The sequence below is a fragment of the Notolepis coatsorum genome, assembly GCF_963971535.1.
Source record: "Notolepis coatsorum genome assembly, chromosome: 11".
In the NCBI taxonomy this organism is placed as follows: domain Eukaryota; kingdom Metazoa; phylum Chordata; class Actinopteri; order Aulopiformes; family Paralepididae; genus Notolepis; species Notolepis coatsorum.
Genome location: NC_140175.1, coordinates 25946939 through 25972942, shown reverse-complemented (window position 1 = coordinate 25972942; position 26004 = coordinate 25946939). Strand labels below are relative to the sequence as shown.

The window sequence follows — 26004 nt, the reverse complement described above, 5'->3', positions numbered from 1 at the left end:
CACACACACACACACACACACACACACACACACACACACACACACACACACACACTCTTCTGTATAACTTCCTTTTGAAACTGTAAAATAAAAGGGTGAAAGATAGTTGTAAGAAATACTGTATATCCTATGGTTCTACTAGGAGTTGTTCAGTTTGAATACAATGACAGATTTTATCTGGTGTTTCAGCTTGATTTGCAGCTTGATTTGCAGCCAGCCAGGGATTCTGCAGAGCATCAGAATTGACCTATCTCTTTGAGGGAAGCAACAGTTGTGATTGGAGGATCAAGAAAATAGGGCAAAGCTTGAGATAGGTCAATTGCAGCCTCTTGAGATTAAGGAAATAGTTTGAGTAAATATTGCCAAATATTTATAACTGTACAGCATTAATAATAAGGTCTTTATAATGTTTTGCTGTTGTGCAAAAAAAAACTTCTATCTCCAAAAAAACTCATTTTCAGATTGACACCCATGTATTAATTCAAGTTCCACTTTGGTTTTTGAATGGGTTAATTATGGGCCTACAGTAGGCTCACGAAGCTTTGTCACTGCTTAGAGAAGAAGCATGTTAAGGACATCCATGGAGTTGGTCAACATCCCTTTTCTAAATCAGTCGATTGATAAAGAATTCTTAAAGAGACCTTTTTCATGCATTAACAGTATTGTATATAGTGGTGGTAATGAGGGGACGCCATGCTGTTCCTCAACATAATGGTCCAAACAGATTAGGATGGTTTCCAACAAAGTCATAATAACGTTTCTCCACCTCTGAGAAAATCCTTGTTGTCATAAATCCCATTTGCCGCGTTTATGATTTATAACGTACACACTTTTATGATTCACTTTGAGTCTCCGTGGGTAAACTCTGTGACAAGAAATAATAATAATAGCTGAGAACTGTTGCTCTCGGAGCAGCAGGCTAATTCCCTCCATATGTCTCAGTTGCTGTAATTACTGTAACAAGAATTTCCTTGAAATTCCATAGTGAGTTATGTGCAGTTTAAAACCCAAATGCTTTACTTGTGTATGACCAGTGATGCAATTAAAAGCGAATGTTGAACATCATGCAAGAGGAAAAGGAGCCATTACTATTTGGGAGATCTTCTGGGGTCCTGACTTTTTTAATGATAAGATGCATAAAACCTCAAATTTCCCTCACAGTCGGATGAAAATATTTGTGTATCTGGCGCTCTGTGAAACACTATGTAAACTGCTCTGGTGTTTCTCTCTGAGGGCAGATGAAGTGGGTTAGCTACATTCGACTTCAGTTAGAATTTCATGGCAGTCCGCAGAGGCTGTCATCGGGACTTCCTGGTCTAATTTCTCCTGGCTCCTAATTGGTCAATATTTGTCTCAGATCAGCCCCAGTATCCAGTGACCAGGGTTGAAACATCTTTAGTCGATTTCGGCTCGCAATCCAAATATCCAAGTCTTAACTCACAGAGTATGGTGCCGTTAGTACTGGGATGGATCCGTTTTGTCTGTTTTATTAGTAAAACAGATGTGTTTTATGGGAATAGGTGATCCTCCTAGACAAGTCTTTTATCTCTAGAGAGGATAAATATACAGTCGGTTGTCCTCATATGGGGAATCCTTTTCCACAGCCAGTGTGTACAACTTAAGTGAACAGAGGCCTTGAACCCAAGCACATACTGCAGTCATACTGCAGCAGTAAATACACAGTCAGTTGTCCTCATATGGGGAATTATTTTCCACAAGTGAACAGAGGCCTCGAACCCAAGCACATACTGCAGTCATTTAACACAATACCAGAGAGTCCATTCTGTGTCCTCTCGCCCCACGACAGTTACAGTCTGAATAGATTTTATGAGCCTCCCTACGGGAAGGCCGTCCTCCAAGACCTCTAGCACAGAAGAGCCAACAAGTCTGCGTGGCCCACCATGACAGAACAAGGTTAAATTGACATTCTTCAGTGGCTAGTCAGAGATGCAGGAGTCATGTTACACGGTGCCCTTCTGTGACAAGGGAAGCTACTGGCAACAAGGCTAGCGAATGGCATACCGTCAAAACAAGAAAGACCCTACAGATGCGGCTGGAAACACAATGACACGCCATCCTCACAGCGCTTCTTCTTCAAAGAGGTCGCCTGTGAAAGACGCCAGGTTGAACCGCACGATGCCATTGTTTACTCCAGTAGATCTTAACGGTTGTGACATTTATTAGTCGGTTCTGCTCATCAAGCAGCCCGTGCTAATCAAGCGAAACCATTTTGAGTCACCGATCAGTTTGCATGTTTTAGTAGCACTTCACTAAAAAGGGCAGCTAACTGCAAAATCCATTATTTTTAATGAACGCCAGTCGCTGTCAGCGCAACACTGTGCCATGTCTTCTGTTCCTCCACTGATTCATTCATTATTTTCTGAGAAACGCTGCGAAATGTGTATTGCGCAAGACACGGATCTTGAGTACGAGATTCGTTTCGACGTGACGCCGTGACGTATGTTAACCCCCACCGCTTATTTTTTATTATTATTTTGTCAATCCATGTCAGACTTTGATTTCTGACTCTTATTATTTACAGCTTGTTGCTCACTACAACGGGACAAACAAAGAGATCATATGGTCCCAGACGGAGAAGATTGATTGGCCCAGTGGGGGCCCGCCTCCAGACAACCCACCGTGCGTCTTCTCCTTCGATGACCCCTCCTGCAATGACGGTAGGAATTCTACCCCTTTAACCCTTTCACCACCACACTACCAATGGGTTGACCCTTTCACTGCGACAATACAGAAGGTTAACCCTTTCACTACCACACTACCAATGGGTTGACCCTTTCACTGCGACAATACAGAAGGTTAACCCTTTCACTACCACACTACAGACCGCCTGTAGTGTGGTAGTGAAAGGTTAACCTTCTGTAGTGTGGTAGTGAAAGGGATAACAGAGCTATTGTAGTTATTATCAGGGATGTGTATGATACTGGTATTGGATATTGGGACGAGAACAGGCCAAAACAGGATATCAGTGTCTGAGAAATTACCCAATACAAAAAGACGTCATAATGAAATAATGTCAGAAACTAAAGCGAAGCAAACCCCACCCACCCATTCTGACATATATATTACTGTAGATTTATCTAATGGTGAAAAATGGATTATATCTTGATAGCTCATTACCATAACTTATGAACAAATGGTCGAAGTCTTTACTGTTCAGTGGTTTATTGCATCGGTAGTACCCTGTACCAACTGACACTTGAAGGTAGAATCTGTAATGCTGTCAAACTGCGACCTCTAGGCAAAAGAGGCTTGGTATTGCACTTTGTTTACATTTGTTTGCTTTGGTGTGATGTGTGGGTTGGAGTTGAGTGGGGGATGGGTTGCCACTCCCGGGCACACCTCAGGCTCTGCCAAGTGTGGAGAATAATTCACAGTATAATGCGTTACTATATAGATATATATTATATAATAGCTATATATACCATATTATATTGTCAATATGTATATTATAGCTATATAGTAGTGACCCCTCCCTTATCCCTACTCAACTCCTCTCCAACCCACACATCAGACCAAAACAAAGAAATATAAACAAAGTGCAGTACCAAGAGGGGCTATTTTGTCTAGAGGTTGATGTTTTATTACAGATTTGACAGATTGTCATTTTAGATTTCAGGACTATAATAGCTATTATATAACCTGTGCTTTTAGTTTATGGCTATTTTTGCATGGGCATTTTGCATCCCACCTAGAAAGCAACCGGGGATACAAAATTGTGCAAGAGATAGCAACCCATAACTCCTTGACTGGTGTCGCAATCCTTTCAACATGACAAACTATACTTTAATTTTGAGGAAGTAATCACTCCCCTAGACCTTTCACCGAGACTGTGTAAGAACCAACACAGTATAACATCTGCATATATAAGCATAAGCAATAAGTAGTAGTATGACAAAAAAGTTATGTGAAAAATATCCATGTAGAAATAACACAGCATGACTTTCAGAGCGGAAAATGTCAATTGATGATGAACTGGTGCACTTACTGACCAGGAACGGCCTGATTCAGAAAGCCACTGCAATTAGGTTTGATTGATTGATTGATTGAAAAGTTTATTAACAGATTGCAGAATGGGTACAGTACAGTACAGCTCAATACATACAATTGTTAAGGGGATGCAGACCAGAGAAAGACTTTCGTCTTGTTTACATCAGGGTCCCCCATTTTCAATTCATCATAACATATATGACATACATGACATACAGATAGACAGTACTGCTACATCTATACATTTATGACATATCAGATTTGCAAATACAGTACTGTTTGTGATACAAAAGTGTCCAGAAAAGGAGTGTATATACATTTGGCGTAGAAACTGTACATTGGAGGAGGTTGGATGGGTGGGGTGGGGTTGGGTGGGTTGGGTGAGGGCTGTACATTGGAGGTGGGGGGGGGGGGGTTGGGTAGGGGACACACACACATTTTACACTGTACATTGGAATACTGACAAAGCCTTACTTGGTCATTTACTGTACAACTAGGTTAGGACATTTGTAGGGGCCAGTTTCGAATTGCAGTCTCACGTAGGTGTTTTTTGAGAGTGTTTTTGAAAGTGGGTAGTGATTCACATTCCTTTACAGCTTTAGGTAGGGCGTTCCACATTGATGTGGCATAATTTGCGAAACGTGTTTAGTCCCTTGTTTGAGCCGAATCTGGGTTTTACATGATTTGTGGAGCTCCCTCTGGTGTTGTGATCGTGGTATTCACTGATCTTTGGGAAGTATTTTGACATGTACATGGGTACCTTGGTCGCGTAGTGTATCTTGTAGACCAGGCCCATTGCAAGTTGCTGTACTCTGTCGTCTACTCTAAGCCATCCTAGGTTGTCAAAGTGGGCAGGGGTGAGGTGGGTTCTGGGAGTCAGGTCAAGTAGTAGTCTGACTAGCTTGTTTGAGATGTTTGTAATTTGTTTTTTAGTGCCTTTGAGGTGCTTTGGTACCATGAGGTGCAAGCATAGTCGTAGTACCCTTGAATGAGTGCTCCTGCTAGAGTCTTCAGGGTATTCTTGTTTACCAGAGAGGAGATCCGGTACAAGAATCGCGTTCGTTGGTTGACTTTTTTTATTACATTGGATGCCATTTTGTCACAGGAAAGATTAGCCTCTAGGATGGAACCCAGGTAGGTAATTTCATCTTTCCTTGTGATAATATTGTCACCCACTGTAACCGAGAAGCCGTCGGTCTTGCTGAGTTTGTTATTTGAACCGAAGAGAATGGACTCTGTTTTGCCCATGTGTAATGATAGTTTGTTGTCGGCGAGCCATATGCAGATTTTGCCTAGTTCCGAGCTGAGGGCTTTTTCAACCTGTAACTTGTTCTTGTCAGAGACCAGCAGGGCTGAGTCGTCCGCAAACAGGAACAAGTTGCAGTCACAAGCTGACGACATGTCATTTGCATAAATTAAGAATAGTAGCGGTCCTAGTATGCTTCCTTGTGGAACACCACAGCTCGCTGTGAGGGGAGGGGATAGGGTACCGTTTACTTCCACCATCTGTTCCCTCCCCTCCAGGTAGGATTGTATCCAGCTCACTGATAAACTATCAAAACCAATTGCTTTTAGCTTGTCAATCAGAATGGTGTGATTGACAGTGTCGAAGGCCTTTTGTAGGTCCAGCATGACCATGCCGCAGTATTTGCCCGCGTCCACCTCTTGTTTGATGTGGTCGTTCAAGTAGAGAAGGCATGTGTCAGTGGAGTGGGATGTTCTGAAGCCAGATTGGAATTCGTAGATTAGATTTTTTTCCGCTAGGTACTTTTCGATCTGTTCGTATACTATTTTTTCCATGACTTTCGAGATGGATGTAAGGATAGAAACAGGGCGGTAGTTACCCGGGTCTAATTTGCTGCCCTTTTTGTGCAGGGGTGTTACTCTCGCAATTTTGAAGTCCTTGGGGACGTGTCCCTGTTTTATGGAGAGGTTTATTATGTGTGTGATGACTGGGGTGATGGCTGCTGCTGAGTCTCTGAGGAATTTGGAGGGGATGTTGTCATGGCCAGTGGCCTTGTTTGGTTGGAGGGCGCTCAGTTTTTTGAGTACCTCATCTGTAGTTACCATTTCCAGTTTGAAGTCGTCTTTGTGGACGCCTAGGTTCTTGTAGTATGCTACTATGTGTTCTACCCCATAATGCCCTGAGTGGGAGGGTAGTTTGTTTACCAGTGTTGTGGCTATGTTTGTGAAGAAAGTGTTTAAGTAATTGGCTACATCCAGCTTTTCTGTGATGAGCGTGTTGTCCGTCTTTATGTTTATGTTTGAGAACCTGGTTTTAAGTTTTTTACTGCAGCCTAGTTGATTGTTGAGTAATTTCCAAAGTTCACGTGGTTTATTTTTGTTTTCCTCGGTTTTGTCATTGATGAATTTTTTTTTAGCAGTTTTGATCATGGAGTTTACGTCATTTCTTAGTCTGTTTCTTTCTAGTTTGAGTTCAGTCACGTGGTCTTGGAGTTCACTGCTCATGCTTTTGGTAAGCTTTGACTGGCTTTTACGAAACTCAGAGCATTTTTTGTCTCTGGCTTTCATAGCGGTCAGTATTTCAGTGTGCATCCATGGCTCAGCGCGATTTTTTACCCTGGTGGTTCTTAGGGGGGCCATGTTGTTTAGTATTGATGAAAATTTGGTTTTGAAGCCAAGCCAAGTTTCTTCAACCAGTGTACCATTGAGTTCATCTGACCAGTCCAGACTCTCTAGTTCAAGGTTAAAGGCCTCGCTAGAGTAGGTTTTGAGGTCTCTAGATGTGACTGTTTTGTGACAGCCAGCCTTTAGTTTTAGCTTTTTGCGGGTACAGAATATCATATTATGATCACTTAACCCACATGCTATAACCCCTTTATTGGAGATCTTGGACTTGTCAGAGGTCAGTATGAGGTCAATGGTAGTCTGAGTTGATTCACATATCCTTGTGGGTTGGGTGATTAGTTGGCTGAGGCCGTGCAGATCACAAAACCTATTGAAGGATTTGAAGACGGGTGCATCTTTTTGTTGCATATCCGTGTTCCAATCCCCAATAAGAATTTTTTCCGCATCCTCAGCTCCAGCTAAGCACACATCCAGAGTATCATAAAAGCCAGTTTGATCTGGCGGTCTGTATATTGTGCCGACTAGAACAGATTTTGCCCTTTCAAATAAAATGTCCACCCATATGGTTTCAATTGTCTCATGATGAAGGTCAGTACGGGTAATGAATTTGGTGTCCTTATGTATGTACATACAAACACCACCTCCATACTGGCTTCTGTCATTACGGACTATAGTATAGTTCTCTAATTCTATTTCAGGGTCCATGGTATGTTGGATATAACGAGGGGGAGGGATGTAAATCTGCATCTCTCCCACAACTTGAGGCCAATCCGCAAATAATGATCTGGATTTGTGAGCCTGGATGTCGCCGGTGTCTGAGTCAGGCTGCTCCACCAGATCCTGGAGTTTTGAGTCAGGCTGCCAGATCCTGTAGTTTTGAGTCAGTCTGCTACACCAGATCCTGTAGTTTTGAGTCAGTCTGCTACACCAGATCCTGGAGTTTTGAGTCAGTCTGCTACACCAGATCCTGTAGTTTTGAGTCAGTCTGCTACACCAGATCCTGTAGTTTTGAGTCAGTCTGCTACACCAGATCCTGTAGTTTTGAGTCAGTCTGCTACACCAGATCCTGTAGTTTTGAGTCAGTCTGCTACACCAGATCCTGTAGTTTTGAGTCAGTCTGCTACACCAGATCCTGGAGTTTTGAGTCAGGCTGCTACACCAGATCCTGTAGTTTTGAGTCAGTCTGCTACACCAGATCCTGTAGTTTTGAGTCAGTCTGCTACACCAGATCCTGTAGTTTTGAGTCAGTCTGCTACACCAGATCCTGTAGTTTTGAGTCAGGCTGCTACACCAGATCCTGTAGTTTGGGCTGAACAGTAGCAATGCCTTGTTGGTGCTTCTAGTGAGGTTAACTAGTGAGGTAGCATGGTTAGCTAGTAAGGTTAACGTTAGGTTATGACTATAACCAAGTTCTGTTAGTTAGGGGCGATGCTTGGCTTCGCCTTCTGCACTATCTCGCGTACGTGCACGCGTACTGAATAAACCACAAATGTACCTCTAATACCAGTATTAGTCTGACCACACCCCTCATCAGCTTACCTTCATAAGCAGGTGTGTGGTCACCTGCTCTCCTCCTTCCCAAGCTTTCACCACAAGGTGAGGTCAAGGGCTGCAGCGGCCGTCCGAAGCCAAGCATCGCCCCTAACTAACAGAACTTGGTTATAGTCATAACCTAACGTTCTGTATCGTTAGTGGCTTAGCTTGGCTTCGCCTTCTGCACAAGGGAGGCCAAGCGGAGCCACTTGGCTGACAAATACACCCCGCTGACAGCCCCCCAAAACCATCAGAACAGGGAGGGCCGAGCCCCCCCGACCCCCCCTAATGGAGGGTAGCCCCCCTATTAGGGACGTCACGGGAGGGCGACGGACCCGACCGTGCGAAGAGGCACTCAAGCAACTCAACGCACAGGGTGAGCAGACCGTGGCTTGACCCACGACTACACACACGCACAACCCGCATGCCACCCGGGAACGAACGGAGGAACAACCTCGTTACTGCCCCCAGAATCACGGGGTCAAGGGCAAACCCAACCCCGTGGCAAGGCCGTAGCAGCGGAGCACGAAGGAAGACCCAGACCCACCAAAAGGACTGGACTCCCTGGAATGGGGGCCCGGAGAAGTCCATGATGCCAGCATCAAGACCCCACCAGGTGGGCACGTAGTGCCCCGCCCCCCACATCGCCAGCGTATTCGGACAAAGGCCCCTCAGTTACTGCACCTGGTATTCCCAGGCGGAACCAACCAGGCCAGTAAGCCGAGCGGGCCCCGTCCCCCCAATAGTACACCGCCTGGCACACTGACCCTGCAGAATAGGCAGTCAGCATGGCCGTAAGCACACAAAAAAGGTTAACCAACGGAAGCAGGCAGCGCACCGGGGAAAAACCAGGCAACAGGCTGTTAACCCTAGCCTGGAGACTGCGGACGAGACAGGCGCCAGAGGGGACAGCTGAACACAGCCGCCCCGGCGGAAGGAGCGTAAGCTGGCGGTGTTGCATGACCAAGCCTCCATTTAACAACCCCCACCCAGAGGGGTCGAGGCAGAGAAGGCTGACACGATTGGCAGACGTCATGAACGTGCAGGGGCACCCTCAACCGGTGAACCCGGGAGTTGACACTGCTCCAACACACCAGGGAATCAACCACCTCGGTGTTACCCAATGCGGTGGTTGTTCCTATAACCCCTCAAGAAAAAACTCCAAAACACACCTGCGGGTATACACCGGCTATACCGCAGTACAAGTGTTTCAGTTTCCAAAAAGGGTTAACCCAGGCCTACGGGTCGCAAACATCACTTCGGACCGGGCCTGGCGGTACGGGAAGCACAGGGTCACCAGAGGAGGTCAAAAAACCACCCCCACAGGCCCCTCTTCGCCATGCGTGAGAGAGGAGCGAAAAACAATGGAGAACCAGCCCCTAAGCACACCGTACCTGGTATTCCCCGGCGGTCTCCCAACCAAGTACCAACCAGGACCAACCTGTGTAGCGGCCGAGATCCGACGAGATCGAGCGCGTACAGAATGGCATGGCTGTAAGCCATGACGACAGTGCTGAGTAAAAACATACCCAACCAGGGTCTCCATAGCGCTTAACCCTGTGACACCCAGACCGACCTGGCATTTTTCCCCCTGAAAAAAGCCCAAGTCCCTCAGGGTACCAGAACAGCAGATCTGCATCCCCGGCGGACAACGGGTTCAACTGATCTGGACCAGCGTGACCAGAACCAGTCCCGTGCCCTAACCACGCCGACATGCCCCAGGAAAAGGGCAGATATGCGTGTTGATCTTAACATGAAAAGAAGGCGCCACCCAGACGTCGGGACGAACCGCGCCTGGTGGCCCACCCCAAGGGCGTGAGACCCCACTACATATGTTCAGATCCATCCCGTCATCATCCCCCAGACATGAACGAGGATCCGTCGACAACCCACCCAGGTCATGGGATGTGGTCGCCGGAAGAGGAAAAACCCCCATCTCAGTTGCTTTATAAAAACGCTGTTTCAACCACAAGCAACTAAGGCGTGCCAGTCAATCGCCTGTTTACAGCGAGCTAGCACTATACGTGCGTCGGGACACACCCCCATCAATGAACAGGCTATTTAGACCTGCCATTGAATCCCCAAGGCGCCCAGGGGAACGCCAAGAGGGGTGTGACACTCCCTAACTCCAACACTTCTGGAATAGAAAGAAGGAAGCATCAACAGTATGTATCCCAGTCTACACAGCCGGGGTAAAAAATGTTCACATTTTTACATCCCACCACCCTCCCATAGGAAAGAGACGGGGATCCCCAGAGAGACTTCCCACGCGAGCTGTACAGATTGAAAAGAATATATTGCACCTTGAGCCATGTAAAAAACTGGTTTTAGGGCCTCCGGGGAAGAGGCACCGAACCCATACACACTCAATAAACGAATTGAATCGAATATACATACAATAGAAAAGGACCTTTCTAGAGGGTCCACTCACTTTGACAATCTGAGGAGGAAGGCTCTGTACTCTGATGGAGGCTTCCTCACATGGATCACATGGAAGAAGGAGTCCGAACTCACAGAAGGCCTGAGTAGGCGCTTGGTGAGGAGGAGCCCTGACCACCCCCCCTGAAAACAGATCCATCACATGGACCTGAACAGCACACGGAAGTCCTACCAACAGAGACGCGCACGGTGACGTACTCTATGGCGGGGGAATTCCTGCGGTGCACACGCCCAATATACCAGGCCGTGGGACCAGGAACTCCCTCCCCCCCCCCCCCCCCCCCCCCCCCGTAACGTGCCGAACCGCCACGTGACGGGAACCTTGAAGGACAGGGGGTGTACCCCTGACCGACAGAACAACGGGGAGAGGAAAGGTTACCAGTTCACCCCTTTACGACCCCACACCCATGATACGACGTAACGACAAAAAGAGAATATGACACAGTCATAGTCAACCCTATGAAGCGTTTCACAGCTCCACACAGCGCACGAGCTAACCTGCTATCTGATTTTTACTAAGGAAAAACACAGAATAGAGAGGGCTCTAAGAACCCCGGTCCAACATACACATGTGCTTCTGTGGTCAGTACAACCCAGTTGTAGGTCACATGACACACACAACCCATCATCATCACAATGAGAGAATACATCATTCTTGATTAGTATCGACCACAGGCCTTGCTAAGCACACGACAGCAACCAAACCAATTTCCCTTTAGGAAATAAGTTTCTCCAGCAGATTTAGCACAACCTCAGCAATCAAGCTGAGAGTTACATCGTATCCCTACCACACAAAAGACACAATTAATGCACAACATGTCTGATAGGAGGTGATAAAGTCCCCAGGGAACCGGGGGGGGAAAAACACAATCCTCCTATTTTACCCTCAATACGGCCAGTTAAAACAGGAAAACCTGTTAATGTGTGAACTCACTGTCCATTGTCATTACAGTCTGAGAAAGAACATTCTTTTACTCACTCGTCACCAAGCATAGCTTCATAGGTTAGTTGCCTTAGTAGTGAGTACACGGTACACATAAACACCATGATGTTTCTCACACAACAACCAGATCAATACATCACGACCTGCACGGAGAAGCTACTGCCAGTGACAAAAACAGCTCACACACAACCCGCAACGTATCTCAAATGCATTGCAACAACACACGTTTTGGGAAAAAACACCGTCATTCACAATACATTTAGCAAGGTAAAACCAGAAGACGTGTTATGAGGGTCTGGCCAACCCCGTACCTGCCCGGAACGCAGATCAGCGAAGTGCAGTCACAAGCGTCCCGTGTTGTTCGATCCGGGCAGCGTCGCCGCTCCACCAGTCGCTACAGTCCTCTTTGTTGACGCAATCCCCGTCTAGGCTCGGGCAGGGTTGACGAACATCCCCTGTCAAGGATGACGTCGTGGTCAAAAGTGTAAAACATGTTAAAAATCAAAGCACGTTCAACAGAATAGCATCAAGCTAACGGCTGCTCCAGCCGTTCGGGTGCTATCGCTTCCGCTCGCGAGACGCCGATCTACGACGCACGCGATCAGGAGCGAGCTCCCGGCGGCGCGCGAGAAGCCAAACTACCCCGCGCCAGGCCACCGACCGGCTAACCGTAAGCTATGAACATGTAAACAATGACATAACACTCACCCAGACAGGCCGCCGTTCTGAACCCTCCTCACTTTTTAAGAGAAAAGGGAAAACAAGACGTCAACACCGCTTCACAACGGTGACAATAACACGTCCGGCGGAATCAGCACAGTACCAACTGGCCTGTATAGCTGACTTTGAACATGAATCTGCCGCTATCGCACATTACATGCACATATCCCCTCGTGAAGGAATACTCTCATTTGGATATGAAAGATGGGGTCTTAACACGGTGACAGAGAGAATCCACTCGTCCAGAACACACAGGGATCACCAGTGTCAATGGTCGCGGCCCACTAGTTAAAACTATAATGGTCGCCAGACCAAGGCCTTCTGTCGCCTAGACGGCTAAACAAAGGACCCTAGCCTGGGGCCGGTTTCCATAAACTTCGTCTAGTAGCCCCCATAGCACTAACAGACAAGTGGAGCCCGCCAGCAAACACTACTCACCCAACCTGGAACGCACCGCTCCTCACAACAGCGGCATGTCCGACAGTTCAGCTGTGGCCTGACAGGTTTCACCCCAACAAACACAGCAAGGAACTGCAGTTGAGAAGCATGCAGCGGCGTGCTCCCAATACGAAAACCGGTGGAGGATTTGTAGAATGATCATCATCTTCTAGACACTCCAGTACGAAGACAATATCGCCGTATTTTCTCGAAAATAGTGAGAGAGAAAATAAAGATATGACGTCAACGTATCCTTGTTTCCCAAGCTGTTCCTAATCCAATTTCTTCCATCATGGTGTCAAGTGTGGGGATCTACCGAGGCACCTCTTCCTTGTGGTGAAAGCGAGAAGGAGGAGAGCAGGTGACCACACACCTGCTTATGAAGGTAAGCTGATGAGGGGTGTGGTCAGACTAATACTGGTATTAGAGGTACATTTGTGGTTTATTCAGTACGCGTGCACGTACGCGAGATAGTGCAGAAGGCGAAGCCAAGCTAAGCCACTAACGATACAGAACTAGTGAGGTAGCATGGTTAGCTAGTAAGGTTGGGAGCATGTCTATGTTCCCCGGGTCCTGTTCCCCGGGTCCTGTTCCCCGGGTCCTATGTTCCCCGCTTGATTGATTGATTGAAAATTTTAGACCACCAGCCCTGATTCCAAACTCTAACCATAACCAACTTCGAAAGAGGGCCTAAGCTTAACCAGTTCGAAACAAGGCGGACATTAATAATTAATAAAATAATAAAAATTAATACAATTTTCAATCTATTAATCAATCAAGCGGGGAACATAGGACCCGGGGAACATAGAACCCGGGGAACATAGGGATGATCCCGTAAGGTTAACTAGTGAGGTAGCATGGTTAGCTAGTAAGGCTGCCGGTATAAAGGACCGGCCCAGGCGGTTTTTGGTGTGTCGGGGGGGATGAGTCTTAGGCTGAAAGTGCTCTTCATTCTGGCTAGCTCCTCGTAGAGGGGGGGGTGAGAGGGGTTCTCCAGGATGGCTTCTAGCTTTTTCCTCATCCTCCTCTCAGCCACCACCTCTAGGTTATCCAGCTCACCACCCACTACTATATACACTGTATTAAAGATGTTTCAAATGTTTGACTCTGTATTGACCGTTACACCACTATGGTTCAACACACATTGCTGCCATATAACTAATAAACACTACATATTTATATCATGAAAGCATGTAGGAGTTTATATAGTAACACTTTTCCCCCTTCTTCTCAAAGCTGTTACTGTGGACATCTGTTGGACATGTGAGAACCAACTGTGAATGTGAAACACAGAACACACCAGTTTGATGTTTTCCTGTTTCCAGGTCACCTGCCAGTGCTGGGAATCGTTGCCGTGGGATCCGGGTTGGCGCTCATTATTTTCGGCATCTCCAGTTTCCTCATTTACAGGTGAGTCGCACGGTTCACACACAAACACACACGCACACAAAGGCTTATGCTGAGTTTTTAGCTCTAGGAGTACGAGGACTCCCGAGTTGAACGTCCTATGTCTCGGAAAGACGGAGAGGTGTGATGTTGTTCAAAGAGGATTCATGGGGCGTGCAACTGCCAGTGTGAAATTTACATGATTGTTGCCAGAGCAACGGCTCAGCAGGTGATGGTTTTTAAGGCGATGGAGAAGGGTATACGTTGCCAAGTCAACTCAGATACTGGCTCAAGCAGCTGAATGTTGTCATGGCTATGTTTACTTAACGATCATTAGGCGTGTTCCTTTGTTATTTTTCTTTAAATCTCTTGATTGGGAATCTTTAATATTTTCAGGTGTACATTTTTCTTTGGTAATGTTTTCCACGGAATTCTCTCATAGAATTCTAGATTTCAATGACCACTAGCCATCAGTTCTCAAAATGATCAAGATCAGTGTTTGTGTGTTATGCCGTACAGTTGCACTTTGCTTTCTGAAATAAGTTGTTCTTATTTAATTGGATTTTTATTTGTGTACCTCAGAACTGTATAACTCGGTTTTAAGTTTTCAGAGGAACAGTGTTTTCCAACTTTATTATCTAAAGTTTAAGTAAGTTTGATGGAGTTATGATATCTCTTAAGTCTAAATCTAGGCCTATTACAATGTTTTTGATACAATAACATTATTAACAAGCTGCATCTGCATTATACTGTGTTGGTTTCTAAGAAGAACAAGTATATATTGGTTACTAACAAATCACACTGGAAATCTGATTAATTTTACAAAACTGAATGTTGACACACAAGGGGTTAATTACCAGCCAATGACAATGGATTTTTGAATGGATTTCTGAAATTGAAGAAAGATGGAAGAGCAACTGCAAATTTGAGGTAAATTCACTAAAACCGGCATTCATCTGATAATTTCCCAATCTGCATGTTAAATTTCAAATAGAAAACAAATTAGCTAAATAGGTACAGTGTGTTACTCTTAATTCTAACACTACTTATATTCTGTTCTGGTTTCCAGAAAGTGCAGGATGGATAGATGTATTCCCTCTTTGTCGGTAAGTATTATAAAACATATTCCCCAAGGTTTTAATCTGATGAAACAGTCTCTCGGTCTGACACCCAGATAGGGCTGAACAATGAATCTAAAATTGATCAAAATCCTATTATGTCCTAGTACAATATCCAGATTGCAGGAGGCTGCAATATTTGTTAAAGGCAAAATGTGTATCTATTATAAATATATTCTAAATAAAGTATTGTGGTGTTGCAGAGATGTCCCAGCCTAGAAATCGTATTCTACAGACGTAAGCATCTTTGTTTGGTACAGATCCCGGAAGAAAATCACACAGTCATCATTTTAATATGTTTTTAAATTGCAATATCAGTCAAAAAATAATTGCAATTAGATATATTGTTCAGTGGCGCACCCAGGCTCGTGAAAAATCATGTTTAGTGGTCTGCACTTGTTATGTGGGAATGCACTAGACATAGGCTGACAGTTTAAAGAGATAGTTCAGATATTTTGATACAAAGCGCTATCCCATGATATACCGTGGTCAGAGTTCTGGCTGTGTGCCGGGCGGCTTCAGATAGGCAGCACGCGGGGGACCTTTAACAAAAAATATTTTAAGCCACACCACAACATGCTGGAAAAGTGATTGCTACATGCTACATTAAGTAATGTTACGTACGTTAAATAACGATATATGCATTATTTCCAATGCTTGATTCTTCTCTCAGACCGACACTATGTCTCGGAAGTATTTTGTGTCTTGAAGAGATAATGTAGACCCAACCGCTAAACGATTAGATTTATATTTCACACAATTGTGCACGGTTGAGCCTACATGGTCCTCACTTCGAATGATTGGAAAATCGTACATGTATATATATTTACACGAGATAAAGATGTGTCCCCTTTGAGAATCTCTGCTATAGCTTAATGCTCGTCTCATAGTTACATGTTTAGAATCGTTATTGACATAGTTCAGAGTTTAAAATACCTTGATATTATTCTTGCAAGTTACCGATGTCTAATTAACGGTTGTTTTTCTACTTTTCTTTACCAGCCAGTAAATGGAGACGGTGGACAACGGAGCTGCAATGGTAGAAATCTTTAACAAACGTGCTTACAGAGCCCTTCACATCTATCACAAGGACTTTAGAAATTAAACTATGATGGACAATTAAAATGTCTGGGCTTGTGTTCGCTGAGTGTCTTCTTCTGGCAGAAAGCTACTGGCAGGGCACTGGGAAGAACTGGGATGAAAAACTTGAGAGGCAAGGGGGGGAAACTATATACATGGCTTTTGTTGGCTTACTGTAGAGCACCTACTGGCCTACAGTGTTGAATTATGAATCAAATAATGAAATCTTCGCATCACTTTTCACTCAAATGACTGTGGGTGGGAAGATAGCCTAGTATTTTCACCGTGAATTTGACCAACCAGAGGACGCTCGTCCCGGCTATGTCCCTGGACGAGTTCTGGTCGAGGCGGCGCTCTCGCTGCTCAGTCCAGCAGCCGTGTTGCTGTTGTTGTTGACGACTGACGAGAGCGCCGCCTTTCTGAAAAGTTCTGACCTTTTCAACTTGAAGTGTCTGGAGGAGCACAGCACTCTGGAAAAAGTGGATGCTGAGGTTTTTTTCTCTCTAGACAACGGCCAGGGGCGTAGCTGGGGGGGGGGGGGGTAGCTTAGGATGATTCCAAGGGCCCAGCACTGGGGGGGGGGGGGCCCAAAAATAAAATAAAATTATTTTTTACTAGACATCACTCAGGTGTATTATTGATGCTCTCATTGATACTATGTTTGTTTCTGAAGTGTGTGTGTGTGTGTGTGTGTGTTGTGTGTGTGTGTGTGTGTGTGTGTGTGTGTGTGTGTGTGTGTGTGTGTGTGTGTGTGTGTGTGTGTGTGTGTGTGTGTGTGTGTGTGTGTGTGTGTGAGATATATAGAGAGAGAGGGGGGGCTTTGGTAGACTATTGCATTGGTCCATTCATTGAAGATGAACGCAATGCGACATCCTTTACTAGGCTCACCCACCAACAGTGCAGGTGCTTACGCGCGCTCGCATTGACTGGGGGCCTACAAATACATTCTTTCATGGGGCCCAGAATCTGGAGCTACACCCCTGAGACAACCACATGTGGCCACAGACACACACTCTCTCTCTCTCTCTCTCTCTCTCTCTCTCTCTCTCTCTCTCTCTCTCTCTCTCTCTCTCTCTCTCTCTCTCTCTCTCTTCTCTCTCTCATCTCTCTCTCTCTCTCTCTCTCTCTCTCTCTCTCTCTCTCTCTCTCTCTCTCTCTCTCTCTCTCTCTCTCTCTCTCTCTCTCTCTCTCACTCTCTCTGAGAAAGATGATTATGAAATGAGATTTTTCGTAATCAATAATTGCTCAATTGATCAGCCTTTCCCAACATTACTTGGAACAGCAAATCAATATTTGTAGAAAGGCCTTTTATGTAAACGTTGTAATAACTTTAGTTATTTTGTTATAATAAATTGTTATTTTGAGTAATTTCTGTATATTGGTCATAACTGTTACATAATCTCTTACATAATTTTTTTTTTTACAGAAATTCTAACATTTCTGCTGGTGATACTGGAGCACTTCAATAAAAGGTTGTTATCGACTACATGTTGAAATGTCCGTTCTATTGTATTTTATTCCCTCGTTGTAATTTTAATGCGAGGGATATAAATATATATAACATCACAATTCATGTGTTTCCCGCTTTCCTACGTCCCCCGCTGCACTCAATCGATTTAACCTCTTTGACGGTCAGCCGTTCCTTTTTAATAGAGTGACTGGTTGATTCTGGAGTCTGGTCTGCAGCGTGAGGGGATGTTGAGCAGAGCAGTGGCTCTGTTGTTTTAATGGAGGGGCTGGTCCAGCAGAGGTATTCACATATGGGATTTATGAAACAATAGCCCCAGTGTGGAGCCCCACACTCTGCTCCTCTGGCTGCCAGAGCCCTTCAAACGAGGGTCTTTAAATAGAAAAGTACCTTTTGGGGGGGAGGAGGGGGGGGGGGGGGCGTGGAGGGTATTGGTGGTTTAATGGTGTTTCCTGCCCTGAAAGGTTGCACTCCGCTCCCCAGCCATGATGGGACATTTCCATTCTTCCACATGTGCGTAGAGTCTAAGAGGGGATTCGTTGGGGCGTCGGGGAGAGGCGTAAAAGAGATACACCGCTCAGACACTAACAAGTGTTAGCATCCCGCGGATATTTTTCGCGCTGTCCGGACTGCGAAATATCCCCCCGGAGAAAGATAAAATGGAAGCTCTTTGGGGGCCAACAAGGGTGCTTGGGCGAAAGGGTAAAAACACGGTGATATGCGAACGCTGCAATAGCCTCCTGCCGCCATCTGGAAGTGTTTAACACCTTTAAGATTGGCTTGGAATGTGTGGGCCCTGCTCTCTTTTCTTTTCTTTCTCCTTTTTAAAATAGTCTCAAACTAATAATGAATTTCCCCTCAGAAATGGACTCTCTCTCGAAATCTTCTTTTTTTTTAGACTCGAAGATGGGTTTGACTTTTAGAAACCTCTTCCGAGTGAGCGTTGAGAAACAGCGTCTCTCTCCCCTGAGAGCCGCAGCAGATGTGTTGATTCACTGGGACCCCCCCGCTCTCTGGCGCTCAGTGATCAGCGTCTGCCAGTTAGACTGGCGTTTAAAAATAACACACACGATATGAAACGAGTCAAAGATATCAGCGACGTATAAAAAGCTGCAGAGTAGATTTATTAAGTTGGATTTGCCGCATGTGGATTTGCTTTTAGCGTTTTTGTTTGTTGTGACCGAAAATCTGTATTAAATTAATATACACACCTTTGCGGCAATGTGTTAGTCATTTCATCACAAGTTAATAGGGCACAGGAACAACCAAAACAATATACCGTAGCCCACTGATATAAAACCACAGCTGAACCCGACGCATTCTATGATCAGATTTAAAGGTATCCAACAGAGTTTTCTCTTGTAAACAAGTTCGCTCTTGTTTATATTTACATTCCAACCCAAATAGACTATTTGTTGTTCCAAGCTGAATACATTTACTACCTCGTGTAACCTCTGCAAAGTACATTTTCACAGTTTTTTTTCTTGCTCTCGCAGTGTTTATGTCCCATCCACGTTAAAGGTAGAATCTGTAACGTCAAATCAAACAGCAACCTCTAGGCAAAAAAGCCCCTCTTGGTATTTAAGTTTTTGTTGTTGTTGTCTGATGTTTGGGTTGGATCAAATCAAATCAAATGTATTTGTAAGGCCCGACAACACGCGTTAATGTCCCCATGGGCCGGACAAAGAAGAAACATCACAATAAATCAAGAACAAAACAAAACACCATAAAGTCAAAAAAAAATGTAATAAATAAAATAAATGAATGCAACACTCCCACACACGCCCCACGCGAAGCTAAGGAAAAACTCACTAAAACCTAGTAATAGGAAATAATGCACCACAGGCAACGTGGAGGAGAGAAACCTTATAGAAGGGCCGTTCAAAGGGGGGATCTCCCTTCTTAGATGTCGGTGATAGTAGTGTTGCAGACTGACAGTTGGTAAGCATGCACTCATATGTGTGGTGAAACACAGATAAGTGCATGCGATAGCAACTGAACATTTTGAAAGATTGAAAATAGAGCTGATGGCGGATCTATTTGAGGCATGGGGGGGGGGGGGGGGGGGGCGCAGAGAGGGTCGCATCCTCCCGGTCATCACCACGAGACAGCCACTCTCAGGGAGACAGGGAGACGTTGGTAGGGGATCGGTTGCTCCTCAGGCTCTGCCCCCCCTCAGGCTCTGCTCCTCAGGCTCTGCTCCTCAGGCTCTGCCCCCCCTCAGGCTCTGCCCCCCCTCAGGCTCTGCTCCTCAGGCTCTGCTCCTCAGGCTCTGTTCCCCCTCAGGCTCTGCCCCCCCTCAGGCTCTGCTCCTCAGGCTCTGCTCCTCAGGCTCTGCTCCCCCTCAGGCTCTGCTCCCCCTCAGGCTCTGCTCCCTCTCAGGCTCTGCTCCCTCTCAGGCTCTGCTCCCCCTCAGGCTCTGCTCCTCTCAGGCTCTGCTCCCCCTCAGGCTCTGCTCCCTCTCAGGCTCTGCTCCTCAGGCTCTGCTCCCCCTCAGGCTCTGCTCCCCCTCAGGCTCTGCTCCCTCTCAGGCTCTGCTCCTCAGGCTCTGCTCCCTCTCAGGCTCTGCTCCTCAGGCTCTGCTCCCCCTCAGGCTCTGCTCCCCCTCAGGCTCTGCTCCCTCTCAGGCTCTGTTCCCCCTCAGGCTCTGCTCCCCTCAGGCTCTGCTCCTCAGGCTCTGCTCCTCAGGCTCTGCTCCTCCTCAGGCTCTGCTCCCCCTCAGGCTCTGCTCCTCAGGCTCTGCCCCCCCTCAGGCTCTGCTCCCCCTCAGGCTCTGCTCCCCCTCAGGCTCTGCTCCCCCTCAGGCTCTGCTCCTCCTCAGGCTCTGCTCCTCAGGCTCTGCTCCCCCTCAGGCTCTGCTCCTCAGGCTCTGCTCCTCAGGCTCTGCTCCTCAGGCTCTGCCCCCCCTCAGGCTCTGCTCCCCCTCAGGCTCTGCTCCCCCTCAGGCTCTGCTCCCCTCAGGCTCTGCTCCCCCTCAGGCTCTGCTCCTCAGGCTCTGCTCCCCCTCAGGCTCTGCTCCTCAGGCTCTGCTCCCCCTCAGGCTCTGCTCCCCTCAGGCTCTGCTCCCCCTCAGGCTCTGCTCCTCAGGCTCTGCTCCCCCTCAGGCTCTGCTCCTCAGGCTCTGCTCCCCCTCAGGCTCTGCTCCCCCTCAGGCTCTGCTCCCCCTCAGGCTCTGCTCCTCAGGCTCTGCTCCTCAGGCTCTGCTCCTCCTCAGGCTCTGCTCCTCAGGCTCTGCTCCCCCTCAGGCTCTGCCCCTCCTCAGGCTCTGCTCCTCAGGCTCTGCCCCTCCTCAGGCTCTGCTCCTCAGGCTCTGCCCCCCCTCAGGCTCTGCCAAGAGAGGTCCGGAGAAATCCACTATAGAATAGGGAGGTGTAGTCTGACGTCACTGGTTGTTCCACCCGTATAGGGATTTATCATTGGGAAAATGGATTATTGGCTATTGTAACAATTCTGCCACATGGAAATTGAAAAGCTTTCCATTTTTGCACAAAATGAGTTCCCTTCTATCACTAACATTATTGTTTAAGCATTTTTGGATTTTTTTATGATTAATTGCGAATATTTTCATGTTGAGCTATAGATTGTGGATGAATAAGCACAGAAAGGTACACCATGCCAATGTTAATGCTTTATTTGTTTTAAACGAGGCGATTTAGAAATGGGCAATGGGGAAATACATTGCGTTGGACAGAGGGTGGAACACGAAAAACGGCAATGACGTAACCACTACACCTCCCTATAGGTTACTAAACTACCAACCCACACATCGGACCGAAAACAAAGAAAAAAAGTAAACAAAGTACAACACCAAGCGAGGCTCTCTTGCCTCTAGAGGTCGCTGTTCGACGGCATTACATTATTCTACCTTTAAGTTTCACTTTCGATTTTTTGAAGTTCGATGTTGTAATGAGTCCGACTTCCTTTTATTCACAGGCAGTTAGCTTGTTAGATTTCAAGGACGATTGTGTATAGAGTAGACCAATCAGTTTGAAGCACAAGGGCATGTTTACACGCCTCCAGTGCACTCTTTTTGTGTCACTCCCATGCAAGAACATGTGATACACAATTTCCTCTAGCGCCAATTTCACCCAACTAGTGGTCAAAAACTCCATTGGATACCTTTAAGTACAACCTCCAGAAATACCTCTGTAAAGATGAATATAATTTAATTGCAAGAAAGGAACAATTAGTGGTTTCTGTATGTGTCAGATCAGATTAAGTTACTATTCGTTTGAAATTACAACTCCCGCATCAATTGCTCAACAGTAAATGGTTACATCCTACTCATGCTGAGTGTTTTTTTATTTTTTATTTGAAACCTAACAACCCCTGAGATATGTTTACTTGTATTGTTATCCCTGTTGATTTCACACCCTTATAGAGTGATTCTATAATTGCAGGTTATTTTGCATTGAGTGTGATAAGTGTCAACTATGTTACCCATAGTCAATTAACTTACCTTTACATTCAACTATGTTACCCATAGTCAATTAACTTACCTTTACATTCAAATATGTTACTCTTAGTCAATTAACTTACCTTTACATTCAAATATGTTACCCATAGTCAATTAACTTACCTTTACATTAAATTATGTTAACCTTTGTCAATTAACGTACCTGTAGCCTACTACTATTGTAGTCTACCACTATAGCCTACCACTAGACTACCACTATAGCCTAACACTAGACTACCACTATAGCCTAACACTAGACTACCACTATAGCCTAACACTAGTCTACCACTATAGCCTACAGTACCACTATAGCCTACCAATATAGCCTACCACTAGCCTACCACTATAGCCTACCAATATAGCCTACCACTAGCCTACCACTATAGCCTACCAATATAGCCTACCACTATAGCCTACCACTATAGCCTACCACTAACCTACCAATATAGCCTACCACTAGCCTACCACTATAGCCTACCACTAACCTACCAATATAGCCTACCACTAGCCTACCACTATAGCCTAACACTAGACTACCACTATAGCCTAACACTAGTCTACCACTATAGCCTACAGTACCACTATAGCCTACCAATATAGCCTACCACTAGCCTACCACTATAGCCTACCAATATAGCCTACCACTAGCCTACCACTATAGCCTACCAATATAGCCTACCACTATAGCCTACCACTATAGCCTACCACTAACCTACCAATATAGCCTACCACTAGCCTACCACTATAGCCTACCACTAGCCTACCACTATAGCCTACCACTATAGCCTACCACTAACCTACCAATATAGCCTACCACTAGCCTACCACTATAGTCTACCACTCTCCAGGGCATTTACAACAAGCGGTGCATGGGCAAGGCTAAGAGAATTATCAAAGACTCCAGCCACCCAAACAACTGCCTCTTTGAACTGCTGCGGTCAGGCAAGCGATACCGGAGTCTCATGGCAAGCACAGAGAGACTCAGAAGAAGCTTCTATCCCCAGGCCATCAGGATGCTAAATGACAATAACACTATGTAACAACTATCAAATGCACTCACAGCACACACATCCACATGCACACACACTCACTTTAAACAAACAACTCACTGCAGCACCCACTTTAACCACTTTAGAACACCTAAGCACACTTTATATTTATTGGTAAAGAATTTGCACTACAACCCATACCTCATTACACCTTACTGTAACTTGTACCTAAATTGTACCTCATCCCATTTCTGCTTTGCACTGTATAGTATATTGTATGGTAACTCAGTTACTTCTACTCTACATTGAGCATTGTATATATGTATATACTGAACACTTTTGTCTACGTACTTGACTTCTATTTTATACTTGCTATACTTATTTTATACTTATCTTTTTTGTCTAGCACAGTCTCTGGAGCGAAACAGAAAGAAGCATTTTGTATAAAAGTATTCTGTACTTCTGTATGACAACTAATAAAGAAACTTGAACTTGAACTAGTCTACCACTATGGCCTACCACTAACCTACCACTATGGCCTATCACTAGCCTACCGCTAGCCTACCACTATAGCCTACCACTAGCCTACCACTAACCTAACACTATAGTCTACCACTATAGCCTACCACTATAGTCTACCACTAGCCTATCACTAGCCTACCGCTAGCCTACCACTATAGCCTACCACTAGCCTACCACTAACCTAACACTAGCCTACCACTATAGCCTACCACTAGCCTACCACTAACCTAACACTAGCCTACCACTATAGTCTACCACTAGCCTACCACTAACCTAACACTATAGTCTACCACTATAGCCTACCACTATAGTCTACCACTAGCCTACCACTAACCTAACACTAGCCTACCACTATAGCCTACCACTAACCTACCACTATGGCCTATCACTGGCCTACCACTATAGCCTACCACTAGCCTACCACTATAGCCTACCACTAGCCTACCACTATGGCCTATCACTGACTAGCCTACCACTATAGCCTACCGCCATTGGACATGATCATGTCCCGCGATGACAGAATCACTCACAGCTGGTTTTCCCTCTAAAGGAAACTGAAGCTGGAGAAGGAGCTGGCCGGGATGCTGTGGAGGATCCGCTGGGAGGACCTGCAGTTCGAGAGCCCCAACAAGTACCACAAGCGAGCCGGCAGCCGTCTCACGCTCTCACTGGTAGGCTGCTGCTGCTTTCCTCAATCAGTGCTGTTCACCAACAGTGAAACACATACAGTGGATTATCTGAGTCAATTGGTTTAGTTTGGCACAGCAGCTCTCAGAGAGCAGTGGCAGTTTTATCAACATGCATTAAATCCACTGAAATCTGAAGGAGAGAAAAAAGAGCTGTGTTCACGGTTATAAAATCAGTCGGGAAAAGTAATAGCTCCATTTGAGTTTTTTAGTCAGTCAGAATGATCTCATTATATGCTGGCAGCCGTGACATTTTTTTCTCTCACAATTTCAGGCCTAATATTGCCTTTATTTGGTCAGTAGTCCTGGCGCGGTCTCGAGGCTGTGATTAAGACGTTGTTGTTTTTCTGGCAGATTACAGTGCCCATGTTTGCCAGTGGGAAAGACTCAACGGAGGCACTATAGTACCATGGCGCCAATTCATACTCAAGCACCAGCTTATCAGTCTCAGTGGCACTAATGACATCACTGCTGTAAAATAGAAGCCGTAAGAAAAACACAATCACTACTCGAATACTCAAAGTTAGCCACCACCCATGATAATATACAGACGCTTCTGTGCCCCCCGACACGTCTTTGCAATGTACCTTGAAACTATACATTAGTGTCCTTTGGACAGTTTAGATATTTAATGATCACCCACGTCACCCCAGTCTGCAGCTGTTTTTAATTGTTTTATTGTTGACTTTCTTGTTTTTAATTTATATTTATTGTGCGCTGTATTTTTCTCGACATCGTTATACATGATGGTTCGAGATTGAATAAAGGTTGAATTGAATTGATTTGAATTGAAAGGTATTATGTAAATTTTTGCTAAGTTCTGTAAAAAAATTTGTTGATTAGTCTAATTTATTTACATGCCCCTGGTTTGAACTGTGACTAGGCGGTAGCCGTGCAGTATATCAGCCAATCAGGGTTGAGTATTCACCCAGGCGGATCTTATATGTATGAGGTGTGTGGAAAAATATCCATTCATTCTCGCAATTATTGCCCCATTTATGTATGTCAACATATTAAAAATGAATGAGAATGTGACAATATCTGCATGATTAATATCGTAAACATATATGGTTGTTATGGGTCTCAATGCATAAAATGCGTAAGGAACATTTATCAATGGTCTACTAACCCTTAAATGTTTAAGGCCCCTTTCATATACATTAACATGATGCCCTGGTGTATTTCTCCCCTGAGGGAAGCAACAATTGTGATTGGAGGATCACGAAAAGAGGGCGGTTTTGAGATAGGTCAATCACAATGGCCATCTGAATCAGGTAAAAAGTAGTACGGCTGTTACCTCTGCAAATATATATATACGACCTGCTGCCTCACATGGCAAAGCCACATGCTCACATACTTTCAGAGGTGACATCATCAACTAAAGCACATGTCAAAGAAATGTTAATGTTCTAGAGACATCGCTGCTCTTGGGACACCGAAAGTGAGAGCTATTTCTCAGATTGATATGTCACAATTATGAAAGATGTGCCCTAAATTCCATATAAGCACGTAGCCTAATACAGTAGGATGGTTGTGGACGGTGAGGTGATACACGGTCGATGAGAAAACAACTAGGGGCAGAGCAGCTAACCACGAGTGAGTGAGTTACTGGTCTCGCTTGGCGAATTT

The 26004-nt window shown here is 45.5% G+C and overlaps 1 protein-coding gene across 1 annotated transcript in view; it reads left to right on the top strand.

Annotated features, from left to right (window-relative positions):
• The window catches only part of npr2 (natriuretic peptide receptor 2), a 77087-nt gene that overhangs the window by 17583 nt on the left and 33500 nt on the right, over nt 1-26004 (top strand). The window contains exons 6-8 of the mRNA XM_084325216.1: nt 2543-2678; nt 13996-14080; nt 24240-24360. Of these exons, the coding sequence (XP_084181342.1) occupies nt 2543-2678; nt 13996-14080; nt 24240-24360 (342 nt within the window). The remainder of the gene's footprint in view (nt 1-2542; nt 2679-13995; nt 14081-24239; nt 24361-26004) is intronic.